The sequence below is a fragment of the Geotrypetes seraphini genome, chromosome 7 (genome assembly GCF_902459505.1).
Source record: "Geotrypetes seraphini chromosome 7, aGeoSer1.1, whole genome shotgun sequence".
Taxonomy (NCBI): Eukaryota; Metazoa; Chordata; class Amphibia; order Gymnophiona; family Dermophiidae; genus Geotrypetes; species Geotrypetes seraphini.
In genome coordinates, this window is record NC_047090.1 from 89,038,498 (window position 1) to 89,066,420 (window position 27,923).

The 27,923-nt window shown below is 41.3% G+C and overlaps 1 protein-coding gene across 4 annotated transcripts in view; it reads right to left on the minus strand.

Moving 5' to 3' along the window:
* Positions 1 to 27,923, minus strand: part of NPAS3 (neuronal PAS domain protein 3) — a 1,959,780-nt gene that overhangs the window by 166,670 nt on the left and 1,765,187 nt on the right. For all 4 annotated transcript variants that reach the window (XM_033951269.1, XM_033951270.1, XM_033951266.1 and 1 more), the window contains one exon: positions 4,338 to 4,456. In XM_033951269.1, the coding sequence (XP_033807160.1) occupies positions 4,338 to 4,456 (119 nt within the window). The remainder of the gene's footprint in view (positions 1 to 4,337; positions 4,457 to 27,923) is intronic.

Below are 27,923 nucleotides of genomic sequence, written 5' to 3' on the forward strand. Positions count from 1 at the left end.
ACAGAACTGCCTCAATAGAGAGTAATTTTATAATAGGTCAACTAGGATGGGAGGTCAAGTATAGGGTTACCAGATGTCCAGGAAAGCCTAGACATATCCTCATTTTAGTCTGTCCAGGATTTGGAAGGCCCCGAGTTCAGGGGTCACATCTGGAGGGCCTCTGCACATGTGCGGACATCGATGTGATGACTTTACAAGCACGTGCATGATGTCATCATGTTGACGTCTGCGCATGTGTGGAGGTCCTTCAGATGCGGCCATGATCTTGGGGAAGAAGACAAGAGGTTTATGTGGGGGTGAGGCTTGGGGGGCAGAGTGGAGTGGGGCTGGGGTGGAGCTGGGTGTGGCTGTGGGGTGGAGCAGGGTGGGGCCAGGTATCTTCTTTTTTTAAAGAGGAAATCTAGTAACTCTTTCCAAGTAGGCACCTGTTTTAACCCTGTTTTATTTAAAAAATGGGTAGTTATGTGTCTTTATAATATGCTTCCGGCTGAAGATCCAGAATGCTTCCGGCTGAAGATCTGGAAGTGTAGAAAGACGTCGCAAGCCCCTGTGAGATGAAAATCGTTGAGTAAAGTGTTTTCAACGGTCTAGGACAAATAAACTGCATTGCTAAATATGTTATACTGTTCCTGTGTAAGCTCTATTGAATTTATGAGAGCGAAATGGAGATCTTCCGTCGGGCTGGCCGGGTTGATGATACCTGAGTTAAGTACCTTTATAACAATAATAGAGGAAGTGTGCAGTACAACATAGTTGTATACATAAAGAAATATATATATAAAAAACATATAAAGCAACTTAGATTATAAGAATAAAGTTTGAGGTAATAGAATCTTCAATAACTTTATGGACTGATGATAGTTCACAATTCAGTCATACGCAGTGTTCTAGTGGCGCTATGACCGTGAACACTTGAGATCCATTAAGAATGCTATAAGCTATTTGATCTAATGAGTTCTTAGTTTGGAGACTCTACAGTAGCCTACATAGTTTCTTTATAATATGACCCATCAATAGACAGAAGGTTGATCGCCCCACCCTTGATGCTTTTTTTTCTTCTGTTTCTCGTGTGGTTTGTACTTTGATTCCTTCTTCGCTTTGCTTGCTTTATTAAATGGCCCCACATAAGCAATGAAATCATGACAATAATGTCATCACTTACCCCCCTCTTCTTCGAAACTGCGCTAGCAGTTTCTAGTGCGGGGAGCCGCGCTGCTCCTGACGCACAGAGAGTTCCTATGAGCGTCGGGAGCAGCGCGGGTCATTCAGCAAGGCTCTCTGCGCTAAAAACTGCTTGTCCAGTTTAATAGAAAAGGCCCTTAGTTTTTCAATAAAAATTTTAAAAGTAAATTCTAAAACTTAAATTAAGAAGTAATGTTTAAGAAATGTTGCTTGAGTGATGACGAGGCAGGTGTGTTATGTGATGAATTTCCCATATGAAAAAAGTCGCCACTGAGGGTTATGAATGCTAATTACTATTAGTACTGGGTATATATATTTTTTAATACCCAGTACTAATAGTAATTTGCATTTGAGATTTTGGACCATTTAAACTGATTCACCACATAGATTACAGCAGCTAAGGAGCAGGTATAAATGTACACCGTTGATGTATATATGGAAATAAATATACACTAGCCTGGGCTCAGTTTAACAATTGTTTAATAATCTATCAATATATGAGGGCATACAAGGTATGTTCTTATGTCTTTTGGATGCAAAAAAAAAAAAAAAAAAGCTTAGCTTCAAAAACGTTTACAAAGCAATGCCAATTCTAATGAATGGTTAGGTGTGAAGCTATCTGGTTTATGAAAGCTCTAATTCCAGAATCTTGAATCTTTCCCTCCCTGAATATTTTAGAAGGTAGGTGATTATTGCAGAACTTAATATAAGTATTGTCATAATCTCCTTCTTAGAGCCCTGGGTTTTATAATTCACACAGATACCCTAATCAAATACCTTTATAGATAGGGCCTGATTCTGTACTTGGCGCCTGAAAAAGATAGATGCCTAAAGTTAGGGGCGTGTTGCATGACAGTCGCACTTAGACGTCCGTAACAGAATCAAGCTTAGTGGCGTCTAACTTCAAAGTAATGTAATGCCAGGGGTTTAAAGGCCTACATTAAGGTGCCAAAGTCCTTTAAAGCATCGCGCCTAGTGGCGCTTAAGTCTTTCTCTGCCCCTAAACAGGCCTACTTTGAAAATAATAAAATTTAATTGGGAGATAGGCGCCTATCTTCTTAGGAGCGATTTTACAAAACATAGGTGCCTATTTCATGGTGCCTAGCAGCACCTAATACTATCAGCTTGTTAAAACTTATTATTGAAGCCAATTTACTAGGCCTAATTTAGGCGCCTCTTATAGAATTTCCCCGATATTTTTTAATCAACCTGCCATTTGCTTTCTACTTATACATGGTGTTTATAATAGTAGCAGTTGCATTCTGCTTTAAAATCATTAGGCCCACTTCATTGTGGTAAATAGAATTAAATATTTAAGTGTATATGGCAATGTATTGTAATCTATGTGCTGTGGCACACTAGTGTACTGACTGAGATTCCAGGTGTACCACGAGATGCTGGGAAGGAGGAAAGGCGTCGGCTGACCGCCTTCAGGACATGCCTGTCCCGGAGGGAGGCAGATTCTGCAGGCAGTCAGCCATCGCCAGTGCCTCTTCTTCTCTCCACACCTCTCCTCTTCCCTTCCAGCACCCCCCACTGGTGGCTCAGGGCCCCATCTGGAGGGCATGCGTGGACGTTGACATGATGTCATTGTGTCAACGGTCTGCACACTTCCAGATGCCCTCGAGCCGTGTCCACCAAGTTTAGTGCACCGCAGCTTCACAAAGTTTGTGAGACACTAGTATATATGGCTTTATAATTTAGAGGGCTTTTTTTTAGAAAGATATATATAGGGTTTTTGTTTTTTTTAAATCTATAGAAGATAAAAACACAAGCAATTTAGCTCACTTCTCAACTCCATTACTAGATGACTCTAAGAATTTTATAAGGACTAAGCTATGGGACTAGTAAGATCATTAACTACACTCCCTTTGTATTGATTGACCAACACGGAACTTACGTCCCTTGAATAGCAAAGCCCTGGTGGTGTCATCTGTTTGTGAAATTTGCAAAAAATACAGGAAATTTATATTCTATGTGCATGGACCACAGTTATGGAATCAATTACCTGCACAATTGTGATGGCTTGGTGATGTTGACTGTTTTAAGACCTTGTTGAAAGCATTTTTATTTAGGGAGGTATTTCAATGCTGATTTTTTTTTTCCTTTAAGTGTTTTGAAGATATTAAGTAATTGTTGCTTCATGTATTGTTCTGTTTTAAATGATGAATGTTTGTTGGAATCTGCCTAGGAATGTTGATAGTGCAGAATACAAATTTTTTTAAATAAATAAAAACTATTTATGACCCCTTTGCTGAATGTGCATAACCTTATTGCCCTTTTGGAAAGGAAAAATATTGTAAGTCACTTGTATCTAGGGTAGTGACCAGTTTATAACCCTAATAAATACTAGGCCTCCAGATGGTCAACGGGGTGAAGGAGAGTATCACAGAAGAAGAACCTACGCACCTGTTATAATGAATCTATTTTTATGTATTCATGGGATCCCTTTGTGTTTAAGATGCCAGATTTCCTATATAAGGGGCTGGCTTCTGACCAGAATTTAGAACATACAAGTCTTAAAAGTAGGAAAGGTATGTCCTCATATATTGACATATTAATAAACAATTGTTAAGCTGTGCATAGGCTAATGTACCGTATATTTATTTCCATATATACACATGGGTGTGTGTTTTGTAACCTACACACAAGCTTCCCGACTCTGCCCAAACTATGATCTTATGTCACATACAAAGACAAGCCTATTTGTAATAGCAGGAGGAAATAATTTCATATACTGTATAAAATTACCTTCATAGTGTCTAATATTACACAACGTGGAAATAATTCTATAACTAAGCACCTCCATTTCGGCACCCCAGAGTCACGCGGTAGGAACTTATACTATAATGAAACCTTGGTGTCTCTTTTGGAACACTGTCATTATTATACACTGTCACTATTAATGGCACACAAAATTTTGTGTTTTCATGGGATATATTGTTGTCCATTTTAACTCATTTTGAAAAAATGCACATTCCTACCTACCAGCACTGACTGGACCAGGAATTAAAATGCAAAATGGAGAGTGACAAATGGGTGGAGTCCTAAATTGGAAAGAGATTAGAACATTCTAGTCACGGGAGCAGACTAGGCACTTTTGTGCTGCCTCTGTTAATCAGTTGCAGTTTAATATTTTTCACAATAACACATACCTTATATCCCGAGGATTTGATGTGAACACCTCTCTTTGTCAGAGTTGACTTCATGCGGATGAAGAAAGAGCGCTCCAGGGAGTTGTCGTTGACGAGTAGACTGGGACTTGTTGATTCCACTAGAAGAGGAGAGACACAGAATTTAGATTTATGCGTGAATCCTTATATTCCTTGGAAGTAAATTACTACAGTGCTTCCCACTCCTTACTCAGTGTGACTAAGCACAGAAGCCAGTGCACCAGATTAATGAGACATTGTTTCCTGAACCTTGAACAGAAGGGTGATAGAAGGGAACAAGAAGATGGTTATTACTGGAAGTTTAAGAATATGGGGCGGGGAATTTATAGATGCACCTTCTTGTCCAGTTTGTCTGTCTTGACTAGACTATAAGCTCTTTGAGAAGGGACTGCTCTATGTTTTGATGTAAAGCACTGCATAAGTCTAGTAGTGCTATAAAAATAAAAGTAGTAGTAGTAGTGCTATAGAAATGAAAGTAGTAGTAGTAGTAGTGCTATAAAAATAAAAGTAGTAGTAGTGCTATAGAAATGAAAGTAGTAGTAGTAGTAGTAGTGCTATAGAAATGATAGTAGTAGTAGTAGTGCTGTAGAAATGAAAGTAGTAGTAGTAGTGCTATAGAAATGAAAGTAGTAGTAGTAGTAGTGCTATAAAAATAAAAGTAGTAGTAGTAGTGCTATAGAAATGAAAGTAGTAGTAGTAGTAGTGCTATAGAAATGATAGTAGTAGTAGTAGTGCTATAGAAATGAAAGTAGTAGTAGTAGTGCTATAAAAATAAAAGTAGTAGTAGTAGTGCTATAGAAATGAAAGTAGTAGTAGTAGTAGTAATAGTGCTATAGAAATGAAAGTAGTAGTAGTAGTGCTATAAAAATAAAAGTAGTAGTAGTAGTGCTATAGAAATGAAAGTAGTAGTAGTAGTAGTAGTAGTGCTATAGAAATGAAAGTAGTAGTAGTAGTGCTATAGAAATGATAGTAGTAGTAGTAGTGCTATAGAAATGAAAGTAGTAGTAGTAGTAGTGCTATAGAAATGATAGTAGTAGTAGTAGTGCTATAGAAATGATAGTAGTAGTAGTAGTGCTATAGAAATGAAAGTAGTAGTAGTAGTAGTGCTATAGAAATGATAGTAGTAGTAGTAGTGCTATAGAAATGAAAGTAGTAGTAGTAGTAGTAGTGCTTGAGAAATAAATTATCCTCCGTTTAAAATTTGTGGTAGTGGATTCTTGTTTATGTGAGCTCTCAATGAATTCCAAGAGCAGGCAAGGATGGGTAAATGACCCAAACCATCCTACTAGTAGTAACTGAATCAGTTCTCAGGACACCAAGGGCCAGTAAATGGTGCTGGAAAAAAACATATTCTATAATGGGCACCAGTTGAGTTACCTCCCACTTAGTACATCCGGGAGTCACCAGTATGGACACAAAAAAAAAAAAAAGCTAAGTACATAAAAAGGTTTAAAAACGTGTATGTGGTCCAATAGTGATTAGTACAAGTTATAGTATTATCATCATTACTATCATAAAAATTAAAAAAATAGAATAAGGAATAAGAGGCACAAGTGACTAATGATAGCTTGCATGAGGCTGCTCTGATAGGACTAGGACCAAAACAAGACAGACGTGAGCACTTGAGGTCACCTAGCCCTTATAGCAAACCATCAATAAGTAAGAATAAAAAATAAAATAAAAAACAAAAAGAATAAAAAAAGAACAAGAAATATGATAGTGAGTTAGGAAGAGAACATCTCACGTAGACATCATAATTGAAGGGTTATTAGTCAGTGATATTGGAATCTGAGGATAAGACCCTTTATAGAATAACACTTAGTGCCTGGATCCACCCTCAACTTTGGGTGCAATGGTTTATGCCAGCTGAAACCAGGTGTAAATCCTGGGGCAAATTAGCTGCAGATATGCTCTATTCTATGAAAACAAAAACAACTGTGGAGAAGATGTCCAAGATGAAGGCTTTATTGAAGGTACAATCTTTTAATCCACATGATAAAATGTCTAGGACCCAAAGAATGGGAACTAAGGACCCAACACGGTCCGTGTTCCGACTACCCTGTCTTCCTTAGGGGTCCCTGAAAGGTCCTAAGGCAAAGAAACGGGGATCAAAGGCTAAATACAGTCCTGCTCGATGGTGCTGTGTAAAGGATTGTCACTCTATTCTATAACACTTCCTGCATCTTAAGGGAATGCACCTGACCCAATCATGCTCTTCACATCATTACGCTACCTTGCAAATGTACATTATGTGGCCCTTTTACAAAGCAGTGTCAAAAAAGTGGCCTTTGCATGCCTTTATGCAGTTCTTTCCCATGCATTAAGGCAATTTTTTTAGCTCAACAGTAAAATGGTCGATTTTTTCAATTTTTTAATTAATGGACACACGCTAATGGTACTACTTAACCAGTGGCCGAATGAATTAAAGCAACAAAGATCAAAGGCTTCTAACTGCAAAGGGTGAAAAAACCTGAGTGTTGCATAGAACTTGTGAAGGACTAAATTGGACTTCCACTGCTGGCCACCTACTTCTGATAATCATAAAATCAGAAGAAAGTTTCAAGTTTATTAAAAGATTTTTTAAACCGCTTAATCAGGTTTCTAAGCGGTGTACAATATAAAATTTACATAAAAACATATTAAAACTGGGGATACTTGATAAAATCTAGGAGTCTTAATAAAACACTAATAAGACATATAGACCAACTTCAAACAATAGGAAAAAGGGGAAGAACTACAATCGTAAAAGAGAAGTGAAACAAAAAAGGGAAAACACAATAGGTTAGGGTAAAAAGTAATAATTTTAATTTTTGTCCTTAAGAGGACAGTTATTGTCCAAAGGCATCCTGGAACAAGAATGTTAATTTTGCTTTAAATTGTTTTATTTCGGATTCACTACGCAAATGGTTTGGCAGCGAATTCCAGAGAGTAGGGGCAGTGACAGCAAAATTATTGGAGCACAACGTATTGATTAATTTTAAAGAAGGTATGATGAGAAGATTTTGAGTCATTGAATGAAGAGATTTTAAAGTATTATAAGGAATTAAAAGTCTGTTAATGAACTCTGGTTGATTGTTTAATTTTGTTGTAAATATTAAAAGTAAGATTTTGTAACTTATTCTATGTTCGACTTGTAACCAATGTGCACTGATTAGAAGAGGTGAAACGATCGTATTTCTTTGCGCCATAAATGATCTTAATAGTTGTGTTTTGTACAATCTGAAGCCGTCTAATTTCCTTTTTTGTAATGCCTTTGTACAGGGCATTACAGTAGTCTATGCAAGAAATTACTAGAGAGTGGATCAATGTGTTTAAAGAAGCTGGTTCTAGTAACTTTGCAAGGGAATGTATCATCCTGAGTCGATAGAAGCATTTCTGAACGACTGTGCTAATGTGAAAATGATAAGAAAATTTACTGTCGAAAGTAACTCCTAACAGTTTTAAAGTAGGGACAACTTTGATGGGGAGCGATTCAAGCTTCAGGGGGGCCTGAAGTGATATTCCTTCTTTAAAAGGAAAGATCATAAGTTTCAATTTGTTGATGTTTAGAGACAGTTTATTTGAGTCTAACCATGATTTAATTTTTCCTATTTTATGGCTAATAGATGCCACCTCCTTTATATTGTTGAGGTCGATGGGATGGATTAATTGCACATCTTCGGCATAAGCAAACGTGGTAAAGCCAATAGATTGGACCACCGTCAAAAGGGGCGACATAAAGATATTGAAGAGTAATGGTGACAAAATGGAACCCTGTGGTATTCCGTGTTTGGTGATAGACGGTTCAGAAGACGTGCCATTAAAAATGACCTTGGATGATCAGTCAGTAAAGTAGGAAACAAACCAGTCTATGACCTGGTCAGATAAACCAATTTCATAAAGTCGCTTTAATAGCAGGCTGTGATTTATGGTATCGAAGGCGGAGGAAAGATCTAAGGAAATAAGCAGTACTGATTGGTGATGATCAAGATGGTACAGTATTTTGGTAGTAAGTCCTAACAAAGAAAGTTCTGTAGAATGGTAGTGACGGAAACCAGTTTGGTTAGGAAGAAGTACATTTGTTTTCTCAACGAATTCGGAGATTTGATGGAAAACTATTTTTTTGGTAAGTTTTGCCATAAATGGTATGTTTGCTATTGGATGGTAATTAGACATGTCCTGAGTGCTAATATTTTGATCCTTAATGATTGGATAAATAATCAATTGTTTCCAAGTCTTGGGCAGAGATCTTGATGATAAACTGGAATTAACCAAATCTTTAATGTAAGGGTCAAAAATGGAAAAAAATCATTTTAAAAGGAAAGGAGGGATAACCTCTGTGCTAGTCCCTTTTGTTTTAAGCGAATGAATACATCACAGAGGTCTCGGTGGGCGACACATTGGCCTCCAGTGACCACAACATGGTATGGTTCAATCTTAGGAAAGGTTTCACTAAATCTAACACGCTGACCAAGGTCCTCAAATTCAAGGACACAAACTTCCAAGACATGGGTTCCTTTGTTCACCAGGCGCTACAAAGCCAAGCAAAAACCGATAGCGTGGAAGAAATGTGGTCGACTTTGAAAGCCACCATACAAGAAGCGACAAACCGCTATGTTAAATTAGTAAGTAAGCGGCGAAGAAACAACAAGCCGCAATGGTTCACTGCGGAGATCTCGGACCTCATCAAGGAAAAGAAAAAAGCATTCATCTCTTACAAACAATCGGGGAAACAAGACTCTAGGGCAGACTACCTGACCAAGTCAAAAGCAGTCAAAACAGCAGTCAGGGAGGCTAAATTTCACATGGAGGAGTCTCTGGCAAAGAACATCCAGAAGAGAGATAAATCCTTCTTCAGGTATATCAGTGATAGAAGTAAAAACTCTGGCGGGATTGTACATCTTAGGAAACCAAACGGAGACTATGTGGAAAAGGATTCCGAAAAAGCCCAGCTATTAAATGAATACTTCAGCTCAGTCTTCACCCGTGAAGCGCCGGGGCTTGGCCCTCAACTACAGACAAGGGCAGACTCAGTTGACCCATTTAGTAACTTCGAATTCACGCCCAGCAGTGTCTACGATGAGCTGTCAAAACTCAAGGTTAACAAGGCAATGGGGCCTGACAACCTACACCCCAGGGTGCTTAGGGAGTTGAGTGATGTCTTGGCAGAGCCACTGTCGGCACTCTTCAACCTCTCCCTTAGTACAGGAAGCGTCCCGTTGGACTGGAGGACGGCTAACGTCATTCCACTCCACAAGAAAGGCTCAAAGATGGAGACAGCAAACTACAGACCAGTGAGTCTAACATCTATAGTGAGCAAACTTATGGAAACTCTGATCAAACGACAATTGGATAAGATCCTGGATGAGGAAAATCTACGGGACCCCCGTCAACATGGATTTACTAAGGGGAGATCATGTCAATCCAACCTGATCAGCTTCTTTGACTGGGTGACGGGGAAGCTGGATGTTGGGAGTCCCTGGACATCGTGTACCTGGACTTTAGCAAAGCATTCGATAGCGTACCACACCGCAGGTTGCTGAACAAGATGAGTTCTATAGGATTAGGTGACACATTGATGAAATGGGTTGAGAACTGGCTTGGTGGTAGGCTTCAAAGGGTAGTGGTGAACGGCACCCCCTCAGAAATGACGGAGGTGATCAGTGGAGTGCCACAGGGTTCGGTCTTGGGACCGACCCTATTCAACATCTTTATAGGAGACTTGGCAGAAGGGCTTCGAGGTAAAATAGCCTTATTCGCCGATGACGCCAAACTAAGTAATGTAGTGGGAAAATGCACAACGGACGAAGATTCAATCCCCGACAACATGATGCACGACCTACTCCTACTGGAGCGCTGGTCTAGGACCTGGCAACTCAGCTTCAATGCCAAAAAATGCAAAGTAATGCACCTAGGCAACCATAATCCATACAAGACTTATACTCTTAATGGTGAGATCCTAACAAGAACGGTAGCAGAACGGGACTTGGGAGTGATCGTCAGTGAGGACATGAAGGCTGCCAGTCAGGTAGAGCAGGCCTCATCCAAGGCAAGACAGATCCTAGGTTGCATACGCAGGGGTTTCGTCAGCCGTAAGCCGGAAGTCATTATGCCATTGTATAGATCCATGGTGAGGCCCCACCTGGAATACTGTGTGCAATTCTGGAGACCACATTATCGCAAAGATGTGCTGAGATTGGAGTCGGTACAGAGAATGGCCACCCGGATGGTCTCGGGACTCAAAGATCTCCCGTACGAAGAAAGGTTAGACAAACTGCAGCTATACTCACTTGAGGAGCGCAGAGAGAGGGGGGACATGATCGAGACGTTCAAGTATCTCACGGGCCGCATCGTAGTGGAAGAAGATATCTTCTTTTTCAAGGGACCCACGGCAACAAGAGGGCATCCGTGGAAAATCAGAGGCGGGAAACTACGAGGTGACACCAGGAAATTCTTTTTCACTGAAAGGGTGGTTGATCGCTGGAATAATCTTCCACTGCAGGTGATTGAGGCCAGCAGCGTGCCTGATTTTAAGGCCAAATGGGATCGACACGTGGGCTCTATTCACTAGGCAAAGGTAGGGGAGGGTCATCAGAGTGGGCAGACTAGATGGGCCGTGGCCCTTATCTGCCGTCAATTTCTATGTTTCTATCTTTGAATTTCCTCCAAACTAGGAAGGGTGAAGCGAGAACATTTTGAATAGGACAGGTTAGTTGAAGTATTAGAATCCACATAATCTGCAGAGTGGCTAGGAGTAGAGATAAGCAGGAAAGTGTCTCTAATTTTCTGTACTTTGTCGATAAAGTAAGTGGCGAGGACTTGTGCTGATGGTGTAAGATTGGATTTGTTCATTTCTTTTTTCTTTGTTGTTAAGGATTTAATTATTGTGTATAAAGTGGAGGAGTTTTTAGTCTTCTTAATTTGTTTAGTATAATATTCTTTTTTGGTTCTGTTAATTTCAGATCTGTAATATGCGGCATGTTCCTTGAATTTATTAAAATTGATGAGTGTCTCCATTTTCGTTCAAGAAAACGCAATTTTTTTAAATAGGTTTAGGTTTGCTGAGTACCATGGATTTTTTTGTTTACGGGGAGAGATCGTGAAGGTGATTGCTGGTGCAATAGAATTTAAGACTTTACCAATGGACTGGTTCCATGCTAAGATTTTATCTTCAACAGTAGAGCTGGATAATTGTTCTAAAGTAAGGCTGAAGTTAGATATGATGTCTGCAGCTTCTAACTTGTTATAGTTTCTGGTGGTAATTGTTTTAGGTTTTAAATTACTTTGGTAATTTGAGTTTAGTTGTTGAAAAGAGACTAAAAAATGATCTGACCATGGGACTTGTATAGTAGCTAATATTTGGAAGTTGTTTCTTTGGGATGCTTGGGTAAATACCATATCTAAGGTATGACCAGCGATGTGGGTGGGACTAGTTATTAGTGGATACATCAGTGGTCAAAAAAACTTCCTTATGAAATTTTAAATAGAGTTACTAGATAACACAGTTCTTTTAAATAATTCTTTTAACTATATAAAGAAAAAAAGGAAATGTATTTTTTAAAAATGTACTTATATTCAAAAAAAGAAATTGAAGTCTTCGATCGTTCAGATTCAAATGTGACAGATTTAGATCATGCAATGTCCTTCAAGCAGCCAATTTTCAAACATGCTTCAGAATAATAAAGGACTCCAAATCCCAATGTTCAAATAATAATGTAGCATTAGCACATGGCCATTCAAAAATTAGTATGTAAACCCTTACATCCACCTGTTTTGTAGGTGGTAACGCTCATATGCTTATCAGCATGCGGCTATGTAACTGTACTACCTGATTACCACAGAGACACCCACTCTCTGCCCTTCCATGATAAAAATACAAATACTGCAGGACACCTGAACTTGTCCCACGGTAAGACCTTTTAAGCTTCAGTAAGCAAGCACTAGTGCTAACCGTAACTTGGAAAAAGGACCTCTATGTAAATTAAGCAGGTATTTACAAAAAGGATGCCCAGAGCGATATTCTACAAAGGCTGCTCAGAGGTGCGCACTATTTATAGAATAACTCTGAGCCGATTCCTGCACCAAACTTTGGTCACTGAGGATTTATGCCAACTGAATCCCAGTTCAAATTCCAGCGTGTAAGTTAGGCGTGGCTCCCCCAAATTCTCTAACTCTGCGTGCACAAAACTCACGGCATGCAACTCACGGCATGTGGTTATGTGAGAACGCTCATGATGCACCCATCACCCTCCCATGACCACACCCCCTTTTGAATTACATGAGGTGAGTTTTGTGCACACAGCGTTGAAGAATAGCACACAGTGAGATGCGCACACAACTCCCAACTGAGGCCAATTAACATCAATAATTGATTGTTAGTTTTCAATTACAGGCATTTAGGCCCGTATTCTCTAACCGGTGCCATTGTCGGTGGCTGCTTTAACAGAATTGTGTCTATCATATGGCGGCGACGTTGTTGGTGGCTGCTTTAACAGAACTGTGTCTATCACGCAACGGCATTAAAAAAAAATCATGCCTCTGGCAAAGGTAGGCGCCAGAAATGTAGGCCTACATTTCTGGCACCAACCTTTGATGTGACTCACGCCTCTGTAGCTGCTTTATGGCGCCTAATGCCACTTCCAGTGTTAGCCACGCCTACGGTGGCATTAAGCGCCATAAAGCGCTACGGAGGCACGATTCCAGAGCCAATTTTTTAGGTGCTGGTTGGTGCTTTGAAAATCAGTTTAAAACATCGTTTAAACATTGTTTTTCACTGAACTTGGATGACTATTGGCGCCATTTAGAGAATCCAGGCCTAAGTGGCTTCTTCAGCAATTAAAAATGTGCATGCATCTTAGGATCATGTAAAAAATGAGGCTGAGATCTTTTAGCACCATAAATAGAATCTGAGAGATAGACCTGGATTCTGTAACCAGCACCGTTGTCGGTGGCTGCCTTAGAAGCGGCCGCCGATCGCGTGTCAATCACTCGGCGGTTCTAGGTAAAGAATTATGCCTCTGGCAAAGGTTGCTGCCGAAAATGTAGGCCAGGGTTTTCTAGGCCTACATTTCTGGTGCCTACCTTTGATGTGAATTGCACGTCCATAGGTGTTTTAGGCCGCCTAACGCCCTTTCCGATGTTAGCCACACCCACAGTGGCATTAGGTGGCCTAAAGTGCCTACAGAGATGCGATTCCAGTGCAGATTTTTAGTTGCCAGTAGGCATTTTTTTACTGAGTTTGGGCACCTACCGACACCTAAAAATTGACGCCAGTTAAAGAAGCTGGGCCTTAGTTTCCAGTAGGGTTACTAGATGTCTTCATTTACCTGAATATGTCCTTTATTTAAGAGGACATATCCAGGCATCTGGACAGCTTTACAAAACCCGCCACTTTGTTCGGGTTTTGAAACCTTCCAGCTCGGGACCATGTCGGGAGGGCATCTGCCCTCTTGACGCAGCTCCAAGCACGAGAATAAGTTGAGGGGGTGGGGGGGGGGGGCGAGGCTGCGGCGGAATGGAGCGGGGCTCATGGGTCCAGATGTTACACAATAGTAAAATCTGGTAACCCTAGTTTCCAGGCAACTACTTTAGCCAGCAACAAAGCCTGTCTTCACTGCAACACAGTGGATCACCCCAAAAGGCAATGTCTCTGTTACAATCCTTGCTTAAGGTCCCTGGTCATAGACACAGATAAAGCTGGTGGTTTAAATAATCTGAGTCACTGTTCTGTAATGGAGGGTTTGCCTATCTCTGTGCTTCTGTACATATTACAGGATATGCACGTGCATGGTCACATACCTTTAGGGCAGGGATCTCAAAGTCCCTTCTTGAGGGCCGCAATCCAGTCGGGTTTTCAGGATTTCCCCAATGAATATGCATGAGATCTATGTGCATGCACTGCTTTCAATGCATATTCATTGGGGAAATCCTGAAAACCCAACTGGATTGCGGCCCTCAAGGAGGGACTTTGAGATCCCTGCTTTAGGGTGACGACTGCACACATTCATACCAAACATCTGGGGTGTGGGGAAGGAATCATTACTGGTAGGGTTACCAACTGCTGTTGGCAGAAGAGAAGACTCCTCCCCCACCTTCCCAGAGATGAATTGAAACCAATGAAAAGTGGTTGAGAGAGGGAAATCTAGATAAGGGAAGAGAGAGGTGAACAGTCAGTTGAGACAGATGGGAGGGAAGGAGCTGAGGGGAGATGAAATGGGGGCAGGTGGAAGTGAGAATCAAGAAATATGTCTTTTTTCAGTATATAAAGCCATTCTAGTGGTGTGTGAAGTTCTTTCATGCTCCCCGTGTAACCACCTATATTGCCAAGCTATTATAACATGAGAACAACTCCTTGGAAAGGCTCAGACTGCTTGAACCTACAGAGATAACAGAGAACAGCAGGGTGCCCTTGACCCTGCCCACTTGCACAGTAATACACTGCAAGTCAGGATACCTTTGTTAATATCACAGTGACTGTTACGAAGAAAAGGAACCTTTATGATTATGAGCTAAAATCAAGCGGTGAAGACTGAATTGTAGGACTATGTACTCTAAACAGAAGTATTTTGCTACTCAAATCTCAGAATTCTTGAGATTATAAGAAATACATCTTTATACAATAAGAGAATGTATGGATTGCTGGTAGTGAAAGGGAGCGGGGCATGACTGTTTGGACCTACCCAGTCCCTCCTCTATTTGCTAATGCCAAAAAGGGCATATTTGTTTTGGTTTTCTTCAAACAACAAAAATAGCTCTGCATGAACTTAAGCCATTCTTGCCAAGGACAGAAATTCACAGGCTTGTGCTGCGCTAATCACTGTGTCTCAGTGTCAGATCATACATACTCTCAGTTAGTATGTCTGGTGGGTAGGTGTATACCCATCTGTATGAACATCTATCTATCTATCTATATATATATATGTTCATACAGATGGGCATACATATACATACATACACACACACGTATCACTAATAATAAAACCCTAAGCGCGCATGCGCACTCCTACCTGCGTGATCCCTGCCTCTGTGATCAGTAGCTCCGTGGCCGGCAGAGAAATGTTAGGGCGGGTTCGGTGCGTTTGGTGCGTGCGCATTTTGCGCATGCACATTTGGCGGTTTACAATGAGTTCACGCATGGTGGTTTACTGTGTGCCGGTTGCCCGTGATAAAAAAAAAGGTAGGTAGAGAAGGGGCATGATAAAAAGACAGGCAGTGGGCAGGGACATTGACAGACAGACAGAAATAGACACAGAAACTGAAAGACAGGTAGATGGGAGTGAAAGACACACACAGAAGAGCTACTACTGCACAGGGGGAGCAGGCAAGGGGTGGTGATGGACAGCTGAGGAGAGAGAAAGACAGACAGACAGTGGCCAAGGAGAGAGAGAGATGGAAAGAAAGACAGACAGACAGACAGACAGAAAGCAGCCAAGGAAAGAAAGAGAAAGAAAGACAGACACACATCTATTCTAGCACCCGTTAATGTAACGGGCGTAAAGACTAGTATATCCTATATAATAAAAAGCTAGCCGCACATGCGCACTCATACCTGCGTGATCTGTGATCCCTGATCTGTGATCCGTAGGTCCGTGGCTAACGCTCCCTCTCTTGCAGACCGCAAGGTGATGTGTGGTCTTGCCTGCTCTGCCTCCCTTATTTTAAAGTTCACAGCGGTGGCTCCTCTCCCGGCTCCCTTACACTTACAGCGTCTCCTGCCCCCCTCCCTCCCCTCTCCGGGACGAAACGAGAAATGGAGCCGGGCCGGCCTCCGCGACAGACAAGAGGAGTCCAAGTCCTTTGCCGCCCCCCCTTCCCTTCCCTTTCCTTCCTGCGGACTCGACTACAAACCCGGCGATCAAGCAGCGTGTGCAGCAGTCTTCACACGCTGCTTCAGGCCCTTCTACTGCCGCGTCTCTGATGATGTCATCAGGGACGTGCCAGAGTAAATCAGGGCAGTAGAAGGACCCGAAGCAGCGTGTGAAGACTGCTGCACACGCTGCTTGATCGCCGGGTTCGTAGTCGGGCCCGCGGGAAGTGAGGGGGGGGGGCAGCAAGGACTCTGTTCAAATAAAGCCCTGAAGCAGTGTTTACGGTAACAACTTTTGAACTGCGAAACACAGGCCACGTTGGGACAAACAGAAGCGGCTTAACTATTAGGAGTGCTGTGTGTATGATCTGAAGCAGCTAGAGATTGGAGGCTGAAAATTTTGAAATACAGCAGATAAGTACTGTTAATGAGCAAGGAGAATGTAAGAGGTGCTGATGGACAGGGGGGAGGTAAAACAAAGGGAGAAAGGCTGCTGCTGGATAAGGGGAGCAGTGAAGGGGTGGTGGTGGACACAGGGGAGGTAAAAAGAAGGGAGAATGGACAGGGGGAACACACAAGGGGTGGTGGTGGACAGCCAAAAGAAAGAAAGACAGAAATACAGAAAAGCGGCTAAGGAGACAGAGAGAGAAAGAAATAAAGACAGACACACACATATATTCTAGCACCCGTTAATGTAACGGGCTATAAAGCTAGTGTGTATATATATATATATATATATATACACACACACACACACACACACAGTATGTGTGTGTGTGTTTAGATAAATATAGACAAAAAGTTGAAAAGCAATTTGTTAATAACATAACATAAAAATCAACTTAATCTCCTGGGATGACCTGTAATTTAGCACAAAATATAATTTGATTTTATCTAATCTCTGATCGAAGAGAAATATGGCCCCACCAAATAAAAAAAATCCGACAAGCAGCCTTTTTTAAACCATGCCCTACATTCCCTCTAACTCAGATATGTCTCTACATATATTACAGTATTACAAATGCTGGGGCACAGAAGATGGCTCCAAATTCCTTTGGAGGGCCGTACCTCCTTCAACTTTGGGCAGGTTTGGGGGCCTTTTGTGGTCTGAGGACCCAGGGCAATTGCCTTAGTTTCTCCCTCTAATAACAGCCTTACCTCCACGTATACTGTGTTTCCCCGAAAATAAGCCCTAGTACATTTTTTTGGACCCAAAATTAATATAAGACTCTATCTTATTTTCAGGGGATGGCTTATTTTTTTCATGTATAATGATCATCTCTCCTTTCCTCTCCTCCACTCCAATTCTTCCTCTTTCCTTTCTCTCCGCCACATGTGCAGAATCTTTCCTCTCCTCTCACCTATCCCCTTGTGCTGTCCCTCTGCAACATATTTCTATCCCTCCCTCCCATCCCCCCATTCAGCAGAACCCTTGAGCAGCATCTTTCTATCCCTCCCTTCCTTCCATCCCCCCTGTGCAGCAGAACCCTTTAGCAGCATCTTTCTATCCCTTCCATCCCCCTGCGCAGAACTATGTTGACCCTCCCACCGCGAGACCGACATACCTCCCTCCAAACAGCAGTGTTGGCAGCACTCTAAACAGGCTGCTTCACGACCTTCTCCTGCCGGGGTCTTCCCTTTGCTGCATCGCTGATGACATCATCAGTGATGCAGCAGGAGAAGACCGCGAAGTAGCCTGTTTAAAATGCTGCTTATGCTGCTGTTTGGAGGGAGGTATGTCAGTCTCGCAGTGGGAGGGGTTGGCAGGGTTCGGACGGGAGGGAGAGATGGAAAGATGCTACGCAGGGGGATGGGTGGGAGGGTCAGTGGGGTTTGGCTGTGCGGTGGCGAGGAAGGGGAGAAGCACTACTGGGAGTGTCGGGGACTTTTGGGAGGGGCTTCAGGGGCGATCTAACTAGGGCTTATTTTTGGGGTAGGGCTTATATTAAGAACTACCCCGAAAATCATGCTAGGACTTATTTTGGGGGTAGGTCATATTTTCGGGGAAACATAGTATATGCCTGCCTATTATGGTGTTTTATTTGCATTTTGCTCACATAGGCCCTGATTCTCTAATGCCTAAAGTAGTGGTTTTTAAACTGTGACCTCCCAGTCAGGTTTTCAAGATATCCCTAATGAATATGCATGAGGCAGATTTGCATATAATAGAGGTGACAGACATGCAAATTTGCCTTATGCATATTCATTAGGGATATCTTGAAAACCCGACTGGCTGGGAGGTCACGGTAAAAAGTCTGTAGCTGCCATATTTAAAAGTCATCTCGTTCCACTCAGCACTTAAACATAGATAGTAACAACAAATAAAGCTGCAAAATTTCACACTGAAATTCCAAGCAGTTGCTGAGAAAACAGCATAAAACTTTAGGAGGTTACTTTTTTTTTTTTTTTTGCCTCACCCAATATTATAGAGAAGTGGTTAAGATGTGAAAACAACCTCAAAATTGGGAATTTATAGTCTGGATTTGAAAACAGCCAGAGAGGGAGCATGAGGCTTTAGGCAAACAGCTACCTAAAAACCTGGCTATTCTCAAAACTGTAACATTTCCCCCCTCTCAGGCCTCTCCACCTTCCCAACCCTTTTACATCTAACTCTTAAACTCTCCACTGGAGTTCCTCTCTCATCCTAATTCCTGTAAACTGTGCCGAGCTCTGCATTTACTGAGATGGTGCGGTATATAAACCCAAGGTTTAGTTTAGTTAGTTTTAGTTTAATGTAAGGTTGAACGAGTTAGCATGGAGGAAAGGGGATCACATCTGTAGCACTTCTCTTCGTTCTATTGTGAATTTACCCTCTCTTTAACGAATGCTTAGCGCGGTGACTGCTGCGACGCTCATAGGAATTCTATAAGCGTTGGAGCAATTATCGCCGCTGCCGGCGCTAAAACCCACGCTATGCATTCGTAAAAGAGGGGGTTAATAATAATAATAATAACAGCTTATATACCGCAATACCGTGAAGTTCTATGCAGTTTAGTGATTTATGATTTACTGTATATTTAGAAGAGAATTTTATGTTCATTATAACAGAAGAATTTGGTAGACCTTACTAAAAGTAACTTGAAACACATGGGTGGGGGGGGGAGGGGGAGGGAAACTGTCTAAATTTCCTGCTTTGCCGCCTTGCCATTGCAGACTGTCTTTGCCGCCTTGCCATTGCAGACTGTCTCTGACCGCCGCTGCCGGCGCTAAAACCCACGCTATGCATTCGTAAAAGAGGGGGTTAATAATAATAATAATAATAATAACAGCTTATATAACGCAATACCGTGAAGTTCTATGCGGTTTAGTGATTTATGCTTTACTGTATATTTAGAAGAGAATTTTATGTTCATTATAACAGAAGAATTTGGTAGACCTTACTAAAAGTGACTTGAAACACATGGGTGGGGGGGGGGGGGGGGGGGGAGGGAAACTGTCTAAATTTCCTGCTTTGCCGCCTTGCCATTGCAGACTGTCTCTGGATTTTTTTTTTGTTTTTTATCCTTCCTTTTGAGAGCACGAATTTGATGTCATTCTAAACGTGACTCGCTCTTTATCACTCAAGGGAAAAGCAGAAGCCATGTTATATTTAGTACTTTCATTTCTTCTGATTAAATATGAATTACTATGAAATTTTTCTCATCATCTGACACACCATAATACGCCAACAGCTTTTTAATACACTATAGAAGCACAAACTTCTGCTCTAAGAGTTTAATTCGCTCCTCTAATCCAATCACATCAACCTTATTTCTCTTATCAGAGATTCCCATTTTGAATTAAATGAGCTCATTAGTTTTAATCAAACGCAGAGAGATCAAAACTTAAGCGTAAATGCTTCAGATCAGAGCTGTCACTCAGCCGTGAAGTTCTATTTAACTAACATACAAGATCACAGACCCTTAGAACCAATTTTTTTTTTTTTTTTTCATAAGGGATAGCGAGAGATTGAAAGCTGTGTACCCTTCTAGTTTTTGCCTTTGTCAAGGACAGATCATGCAGTTCAGGTTAGACTTAATTTATGAAACACAAAAGAATGGGGGTATGTAAAATCCACAAAAATAAGTCCACAAACAGAAAGAAGGAGAAAGAGAAACTCTCAAGTTTTCCCTAGAGATAGGCAAAGGCAGGCCTCGGGAAAACAGACTGATGCCTGCAGGAGTTTGGCTGAGCTATTTTGTTTTTATTCTATCTTCGCATAAGCAAAGTCTACAAAATCCTGAGTGGCATAGAACGGGTACAAGTGGATCGATTTTTCACTCCCTCAAAAATTACAAAGACTACGGGACACTCAATGAAGTTATAGGGAAATACTTTTAAAACCAATAGGAGGAATTTTTTTTTCACTCAGTGAATAGTTAAGCTCTGGAATGCATTGCCAGAAGTTGTGATAAGAATGGATAGCGTAGCTGGTTTAAAGAAAAGTTTGGACAATTTCCTGGAGGAAAAGTCCATAGTCTGTTATTGAGACAGACATGGGGGAAGCCATTGCTTGTCCTGGATCGGTAGCATGGAATGTTGCTACTCCTTGAGTTTTGGCCAGGTACTAGGGACCCGGATTGGCAACCATGAGAACGGGCTACAGGGCGTGATGGACCTTTGGTCTGACCCAGTAAGGCTATTCTTATGTTCTTAAGCACAATACCTTCCCATTATCCAAAGAAAAGGATTGGAGGCAGCAAGGTGGGACCCTAAATTGGAGGAGTTCTGCAGAGGAGTAGAAGGGCGAGAGAAGAGGCTTCTAGAAGTATGTAAAGTAAAGCCTCAGTCAGTGCCCTCTATGTCTATAATGAGGAACATTCTGGAGTCCCTGCTTCTAAGTTGAAACCTAGCTTGTAGTATGAAATAATGAAAGTTAGGTTTCCTGGCCAGTCATTGGGTATATGGAATTTTCTTTACAAATAGTTGTGGTGAGAGGGATGAGGAAGGTATTCTTCATCAGAACCAGTCACAGGGGAGAGCCCAGATGAAGAACATTGAGGACTTTGAACCACAGTTAATATTTTGTCTTTTGTACTGCTTTTGCTTGAGTTTGAAGGACTGTAAATACTTATTATTTTGAGTACTACCTAAAGGATATTCAGTCTTGACAGAAGAAGATGTATGAGATATGTGTCTGAATTCAAGTGGGCCTGGGATAGGCATGTGGGATCTCTCAGGGAGAGAGAGAGATAATGGTTACTGTAGATGGGTAGACTGAATGGGCCATTTGACCTTTATCTGCCATCATGTTTCTATGTTTCTACCTGAACCAGAAATGGTTTTCAAGAGTGATGATGCAGAGGAACTGAAAGAAATCTTGTGCTTTCTTAGGCTTCTGAGACTGGCAGCAATCATGAAAGAAATTTTGGTGATCCTGGAAGACATACTGAACCAAACTGACAAATTAAAGAATGATAAATCACCAGGACTGGATGGTATACATCCCAGTGTACTGAAAAACCTCAAAACTAGAAATTGGTGATTTGCTAAAATTGTCTGTAGTACCTGAAGATTGGAGGATGACCACCAATGTTACACCAATTTTTAAAAAGGGATACAGAGTTGATTCGGAAAATTACAGACCGGTAAGCCTTATTTCAGCACCAGGCAAAATAATGGAAACTATTACAAAAAATAAAATTATGGAAACACATAAACATAGTTACCAGATGCTAGGGTTCACCTTAGGAGTCAGAACCCAAGAAAGATTGGTGTGTCATTGTAGACAGTATGCTGACATCTTCTGCCCAGTATGTGACCGTGGCAAAAAAATAAATAAATAAATAGCAAACAGAATGCTAGGAATTATTAGGCAGTGATGTACCAAGGGCGGGGCAGGGAGGTGGACCGCCCCGGATGCAAGCATGAGGCGGGGGTTCCCGGCCCTGTAGTCATGGTCCGGGAACTTCCAGGTGGGAGAAAATAGCAGGCAGGTCATGGCTCTGCTGCAATCCCAGGGCAGGCAGGAGGTTTAATTACACCTCTGCCGCGATCCCTCGGTTGGCTCCTGGCAGTGCTGAAGATGAGGCAGCAGTCTGGTTCCCCCAGCGGCAGCAATCAACTGATTGCTGGTCACTGGGGAATACTGGAGGATTGATGGCATAAGCGCGGACTTCCATGCATGCGCAGAAGGAGCTGGGGCTAGGCCAGAGGTGTGGGAGCACGTCAAAGACTTTCAGAGGGCCGGGAAGAGCAGAAGAGGGTCCAGGAGTTAGAAAGCAGCAGGAAGGTGAGCAGACCCCAGCTAGGTAAATGCTGGAGTCCCGAAGAGTTGTTGGGCCACGGCTGAGACCCAACTGGTGGGTTCCATCATGTTTTTTATACAGATGGGGGGAGGGTAAAAAATGATGGGGGGTATAGGGGGTGTCAAAAACGATGTGGGGGGTCATAAAATGATGGTCCCCGGGTGTCACATATGCTAGGTACGCCACTGTTATTAGGAAAGGGATAGTAAATAAAACAGATAATAAAATGCTTCCGTATTACTCCATGGTGCATCCTCACTTTGCATACAGTTCTGGTTGCTGTATCTCAAAAATCATATAGTAGAATTAGAAAAGGTTCAAAGAAGAGTGTCAAAAATGATAAAGGGGATGGAACTCCTCTCATATGAGGAAAGACTAAAGACGTTAGGGCTCTTCGGCTTTGAAAAGAGACGGCTGATGGGGAATATGATTGAGGCCTACAAAATCCTAAGTGGCGTAGAACGAGTAAAAGTGAATTAATTTTTTACCCTTTCAAAAAACACAAACATCAGGAGACACTGAGTGCAACTTCATAGGAATGTTTTTAAAACAAATAGGAGGAAATATTTTTTTTTCATTCAAGAATAGTTAAGCTCTGGAATTTGTTGTAGGAAAAGCCACAGCATGCTATTGAGCCAGATGTGGTGGAAGCCACTGCTTGCTCTGGATCAGTAGCATGGACTGTTGCTACTATTTGGGTTTCTGCCAGGTACTGTGACCTAGATTGGCCACTGTTGGAAACAGGAAACTGGGCTAGATGGACCACTGGTCTGGTGCAGCATAGCCGTTCTTATGTTCTTAACATGCCTTCTGGTGCAGCTATGCTTTTTTCACTGCAAAGAATTTAAGCATAACCCTGTATTGTGCATTTCACGTTTAGGCGCCTGCAGTTGCACAAGCCATAGATCTAGCATAACTGCAAGTGTATAAATGGATCACGGATGCTCATAATATACAGTATTCTGTAAGTTACTAGTATATGTAGGAGCCTCACATATGGCACTTTCAAAAATAAGTGTGCACTTATACATGTAAACGCTAATATTATATACATCTACGTGTGTAACGGGCACATAAACATGGGTACCAGGAGGTTGACATTCAAAGCAATTTAACTGGCCAGAAACACGGGCTGAGGAGGAGGAGGAGGAGCCCAATGGGTTCAAGTCCCACTGAAGCTCCTTGTGACCCTGGGCAAGTCACTTAACTCTTTGCCCTAGGTAAAAAAAACCCCAAACAAACAAACCTTAGATTGTGAGCCCACTACAGAGAAAATACTATACCACATAAAAATCAATTCTCTCTTTATGCAATGTTGGTTAGGCAGTTAGGTGCTAAATATTGCATCAAACCACGTTAGAGATGCCCAACATTGAATATCCAGGAATAATACCGATGACAGCTAAATAAAAAAAAAAAAAAAAGCTTACTGCTGCCAGATGAATATCAGCCTCCTAGATAATAGAACTGCCCCTCGCAAGCACTGAATATATATTAATTTAAATGTTGCAATTTAAATTAAAACACCGACTGCCTGTGCTGACTCTTAACCCTTTATCTTTTAAGAAAAGTGCTGGACATTTTCTAAATTAAAAGCCTGCAGCAGAGTATTCTTTTCAAGTATATTCTCAAAACTGTTTTACAAATTCATTTGCTGGCAGCCAAAAGAAAGTTATTCAAATTCCTCCTTCTTAATTGCCATTTATAAGTCATTCTTAAGGAAGACTAGCTGCACAGTTCCCAAGGGCTCCTCCTACTTAGCCACACCCACCATTGTGAATCTAGGTTAATGACAGCAGTCACTAGGGGTAATTCCTTGCAGCTAGGGGAATATGAGAAATAATCATTTGATTAAGTTGTGTCTCTTGCAGAGAATTCACGGCAAGCCTGTGGAACACCTGTCAGAGCTTAGTTTTGAAATAATTTCAGCAGTTCCCTTTGGGCTGCCATGTTTGCAAGCACTGGAAATGGTTGATGTTTGTATTTTGCACAGATGAAAAAAAAAAAAATGCAGATGCAAATATGAGTGCAGACATGTTGTCCTTAATATACATTCGATGGTTTGAGGCAGGTCTGGGTTTGGCTCACAAGATGATTAGACATTTGAGGCAGCTGTCATTTTTTTTTGTCATCTGCAGAAACAGAAATGTCTTTTTTTTTTTTTCAGTGGCCATCTCATACTTCTGGAATGTGATGCTATCAGAATTCAGGCACATTCTGGATTAAGGAAAGTTTTGAAAACTGTTCTTTTTTCTCCTTTGTGGATATTACCAAAATGAAATGGAACGATGTTGATAAGTATAAAATCCAGTGGTGTCAGCAACTAGCATGTTGAGGATACACATTCTTTGAGAAAGGGCTAGGGAAAAGTTTTCTGAGACCATAATTGGGCAAGTTTTTAATGGCTTCTTTTACTAAGCTGCAGGAAAAAGTAGCTTTAGCATGCCCTTACACAGGTCTTTCCCATGCACTAAGGTCATTTGTAGAGCAGCTGGAAAATGGCTGATTTTCCATTTTGTGAATTAATGGCCATGCGCTCACGTGGCAATTAATAAAAGTTAGCACATGTCCCTAGTCTTTGTAAATCTTGTACCCATTCTATACCACTCAGGATTTTGTAGACTTCAATCATATCTCCCCTCAGCAGTCTCTTTTCCAAGCTGAAGAGCCTTAACATCTCTAGTCTTTCCTCATACGAGAGAAATTCCATCACCTTTATCATCTTGGTCACTCTTTTTTTAACCTTTTCTAGTGCTGATATATCTTTCTTGAGATAAGGAGACCAGAACTGAATGCAATACTCAAGGTGAGGTCACACCATTGATACAGAGGCATTATAGAAACATGATGGCAGATGAAGGCCAAATGGCCCATCTAGTCTGCCCATCCGCAGTAACCATGATCTCTTTCTCTCTCTGAGAGATCCCATGTGCCTATCCCAGGTCCTCTTGAATTCAGACACATTTTCTGTCTCCACCACCTCTTCCGGGAGACTGTCTCATGCATCCACCACCTTTTCTTAGTCTTGATTACTATCCCCTTGTTTGCTTTTTTGGCTGCCGCTGCACATTGGGTAGAAGGTTTTAGTGTATTGTCCATGAAGACACCGAGATCTTTTTTTTCTTGAGTGCTAACCCCTAAGGTGGACCCTAGCATCGGGTAACTATGATTTAGATTATTCTTCTCAATGTGCATCACTTTGCATTTGTCTACATTAAATTTCATCTGTCATTTGGATGCCCAGTCTTCCAATTTCCTAAGGTCTTCTGGCAGTTTTTCACAGTCCGCATGCGTTTTAAACAACTTTGAACAGTTTAGTGTCATCTGCAAATTTAATCACCTCACTCATAGTTCCAAGTTCCAGATCATTTACAAATAAGTTAAATAGCACCGGTCCCAGTACAGATCCCTGAAGAACACCACTATTTACCTTCCTCCATTGAGAACAGTGTCCATTTAAAAACTCTACCCTTTGTTTTCCGTTCAATAACCAATTCTTAATCCACAATTTAACATTGACGCCTATCCCATGACTCTTTAATTTTCTAAGGAGCCTCTCATGAGGAACTTTGTCAAAAGCTTTCTGGAAATCTAGATACACTATATCAACAGGCTCACCTTTATCCACATGTTTATTCATATCTTCAAAGAAATCAAGCAAATAGGTAAGGCAAAACCTCCCTTGGCTGAACCCATGCTGACTCTGTCTCATTAAATCATGTTTGTCTACATGTTCCACAATTTTATTTTTTTATAATTTTTTCCACTATTTTGCCCGGCACTGAGGTCAGGCTTACCGGTCTGTAATTCCTCAGATCTCCCCTGGAACTCTTTTTAAAAATCAGCATAACATTGGCCACCCTCCAATATTTAGGTACTATGCATGATTTTAGCAACAGGCTAGAGATCACTAACAACAGATCAGCAATTTCATGTTTGAGTTCTTTCAGTACCCTGTGATGTATACCATCTGGTCCAGGTGATTTGGCTTAGTATGTCTTCCAGGTTCACCGAGATTTCTTTAAATTCCACTGCCTCATCATCCTTGAAAACCATTTCCAGTTCAAGTAGATTTCTTACTTCTTCCATAAAGACTGAAACAAAGAATTCATTCAGTCTCTCCGCTATGGCTTTATCCTCCCTGAGTGCACCTTTTACTCCTTGATCATCCAACAGTCCCACAGATTCTCTCACAGGTTTTCTGCTTTTGATGTACCTAAAAAAATTGTTACTATGAGTTTTTGCTTCTTTGGCAAGTTGTTCTTCATATTCTTGTTTAGCTCTCTTTATCAATGCATTGCAGAAATAACTTGCCAGTGCTTATGTCTCTTCTTATTTTCTTCATTGGGACCTTTTTTTAAAAGATGTTTGATTGGCTGTAATAGCCTCTTTCACTTCACTTTTTAACCACACCAGCTCTCGTTTTCTCTTCTTTCCACCTTTTTTAATATGTGTAATATATCTGGTCTGCACTTCCATGATGGTATTTTTAAAGAATATCCACGCCTGGTTTACACTTCTGACCTTTGCCACAAACCTTTTTAGCTTCTTTTTAACCATTTTCCTCATTTTTTCGTAGTTGCCCTTGCAAAAATTAAATGCTACTGCAGTAGATTTCTTTAGCAACAGCACTGCTTCCCAGTGGACCAAACACAGTTACCTCCCATACTATGTCCTGCATTCCACTAAGGACCAAATCCCTATCTTGTCAGTTCCTGGACCATTTTTGGCAACTAGGAATTTTACCTCCCCAGCACTCCCTGATGTAACATTTATCCAGTCAATGTTGGGGTAGCTGAAATCAACATTAAATATCACTCATACTTTATTAAACACCTTAGTAAACTATCCTTAAATCCCACCCTTCTCAGTGTCTTCGTGGACAATACGCTAAAACCTTCTGCCCAATGTACAGCGGCAGCCAAAAAAGCAAACAAGATGCTAGTAATTATTAGAAAAGGGATGGTAATCAAGACTAAGGGTGGTAGATGCATGAAACAGTCTCCTGGAAGATACCAAATGCACAATAGAAAAAAAGAAGTAGAGAAAAAACCTCAGTTGTGCTTCACAGGTAAAAAAAACCCCACTTCAAAAAGAAATTAATGTTTCTTTCTTAAACCACTTGCTGCACAAACTGGCAAAAAAAAGGGGGGGGGGGTCAAAATTTCACACAGATAGCAGGCATGATGTTGGGCATGATAAAGAAGGAAATCACGAGTAGCTCGGAGTGTGTCATAATGCCGTTTTATAGAGCTATGGTCAGACCACACTTGGAAAACTGTGTCTAACACTGGTCTCCCTATTTAAAGAAGGATATAAAACTGCTCGAGAGGGTGCAGAGGCGAGCAACAAAGCTGGTAAAAGGTATGGAGAACTTGAACTACGAAGAACGGCTTAGAAAACTGGGACTGTTCTCCCTTGAGAAGAGGAGACTGCGAGGGGATATGATTGAGACTTTTAAAATAATAAAAGGAATCGACAAGATAGAGCAGGATAAAAAGTTATTTGCGATGTCAAATGTGACTAGGACAAGAGGTCATGGACTGAAGCTGAGAG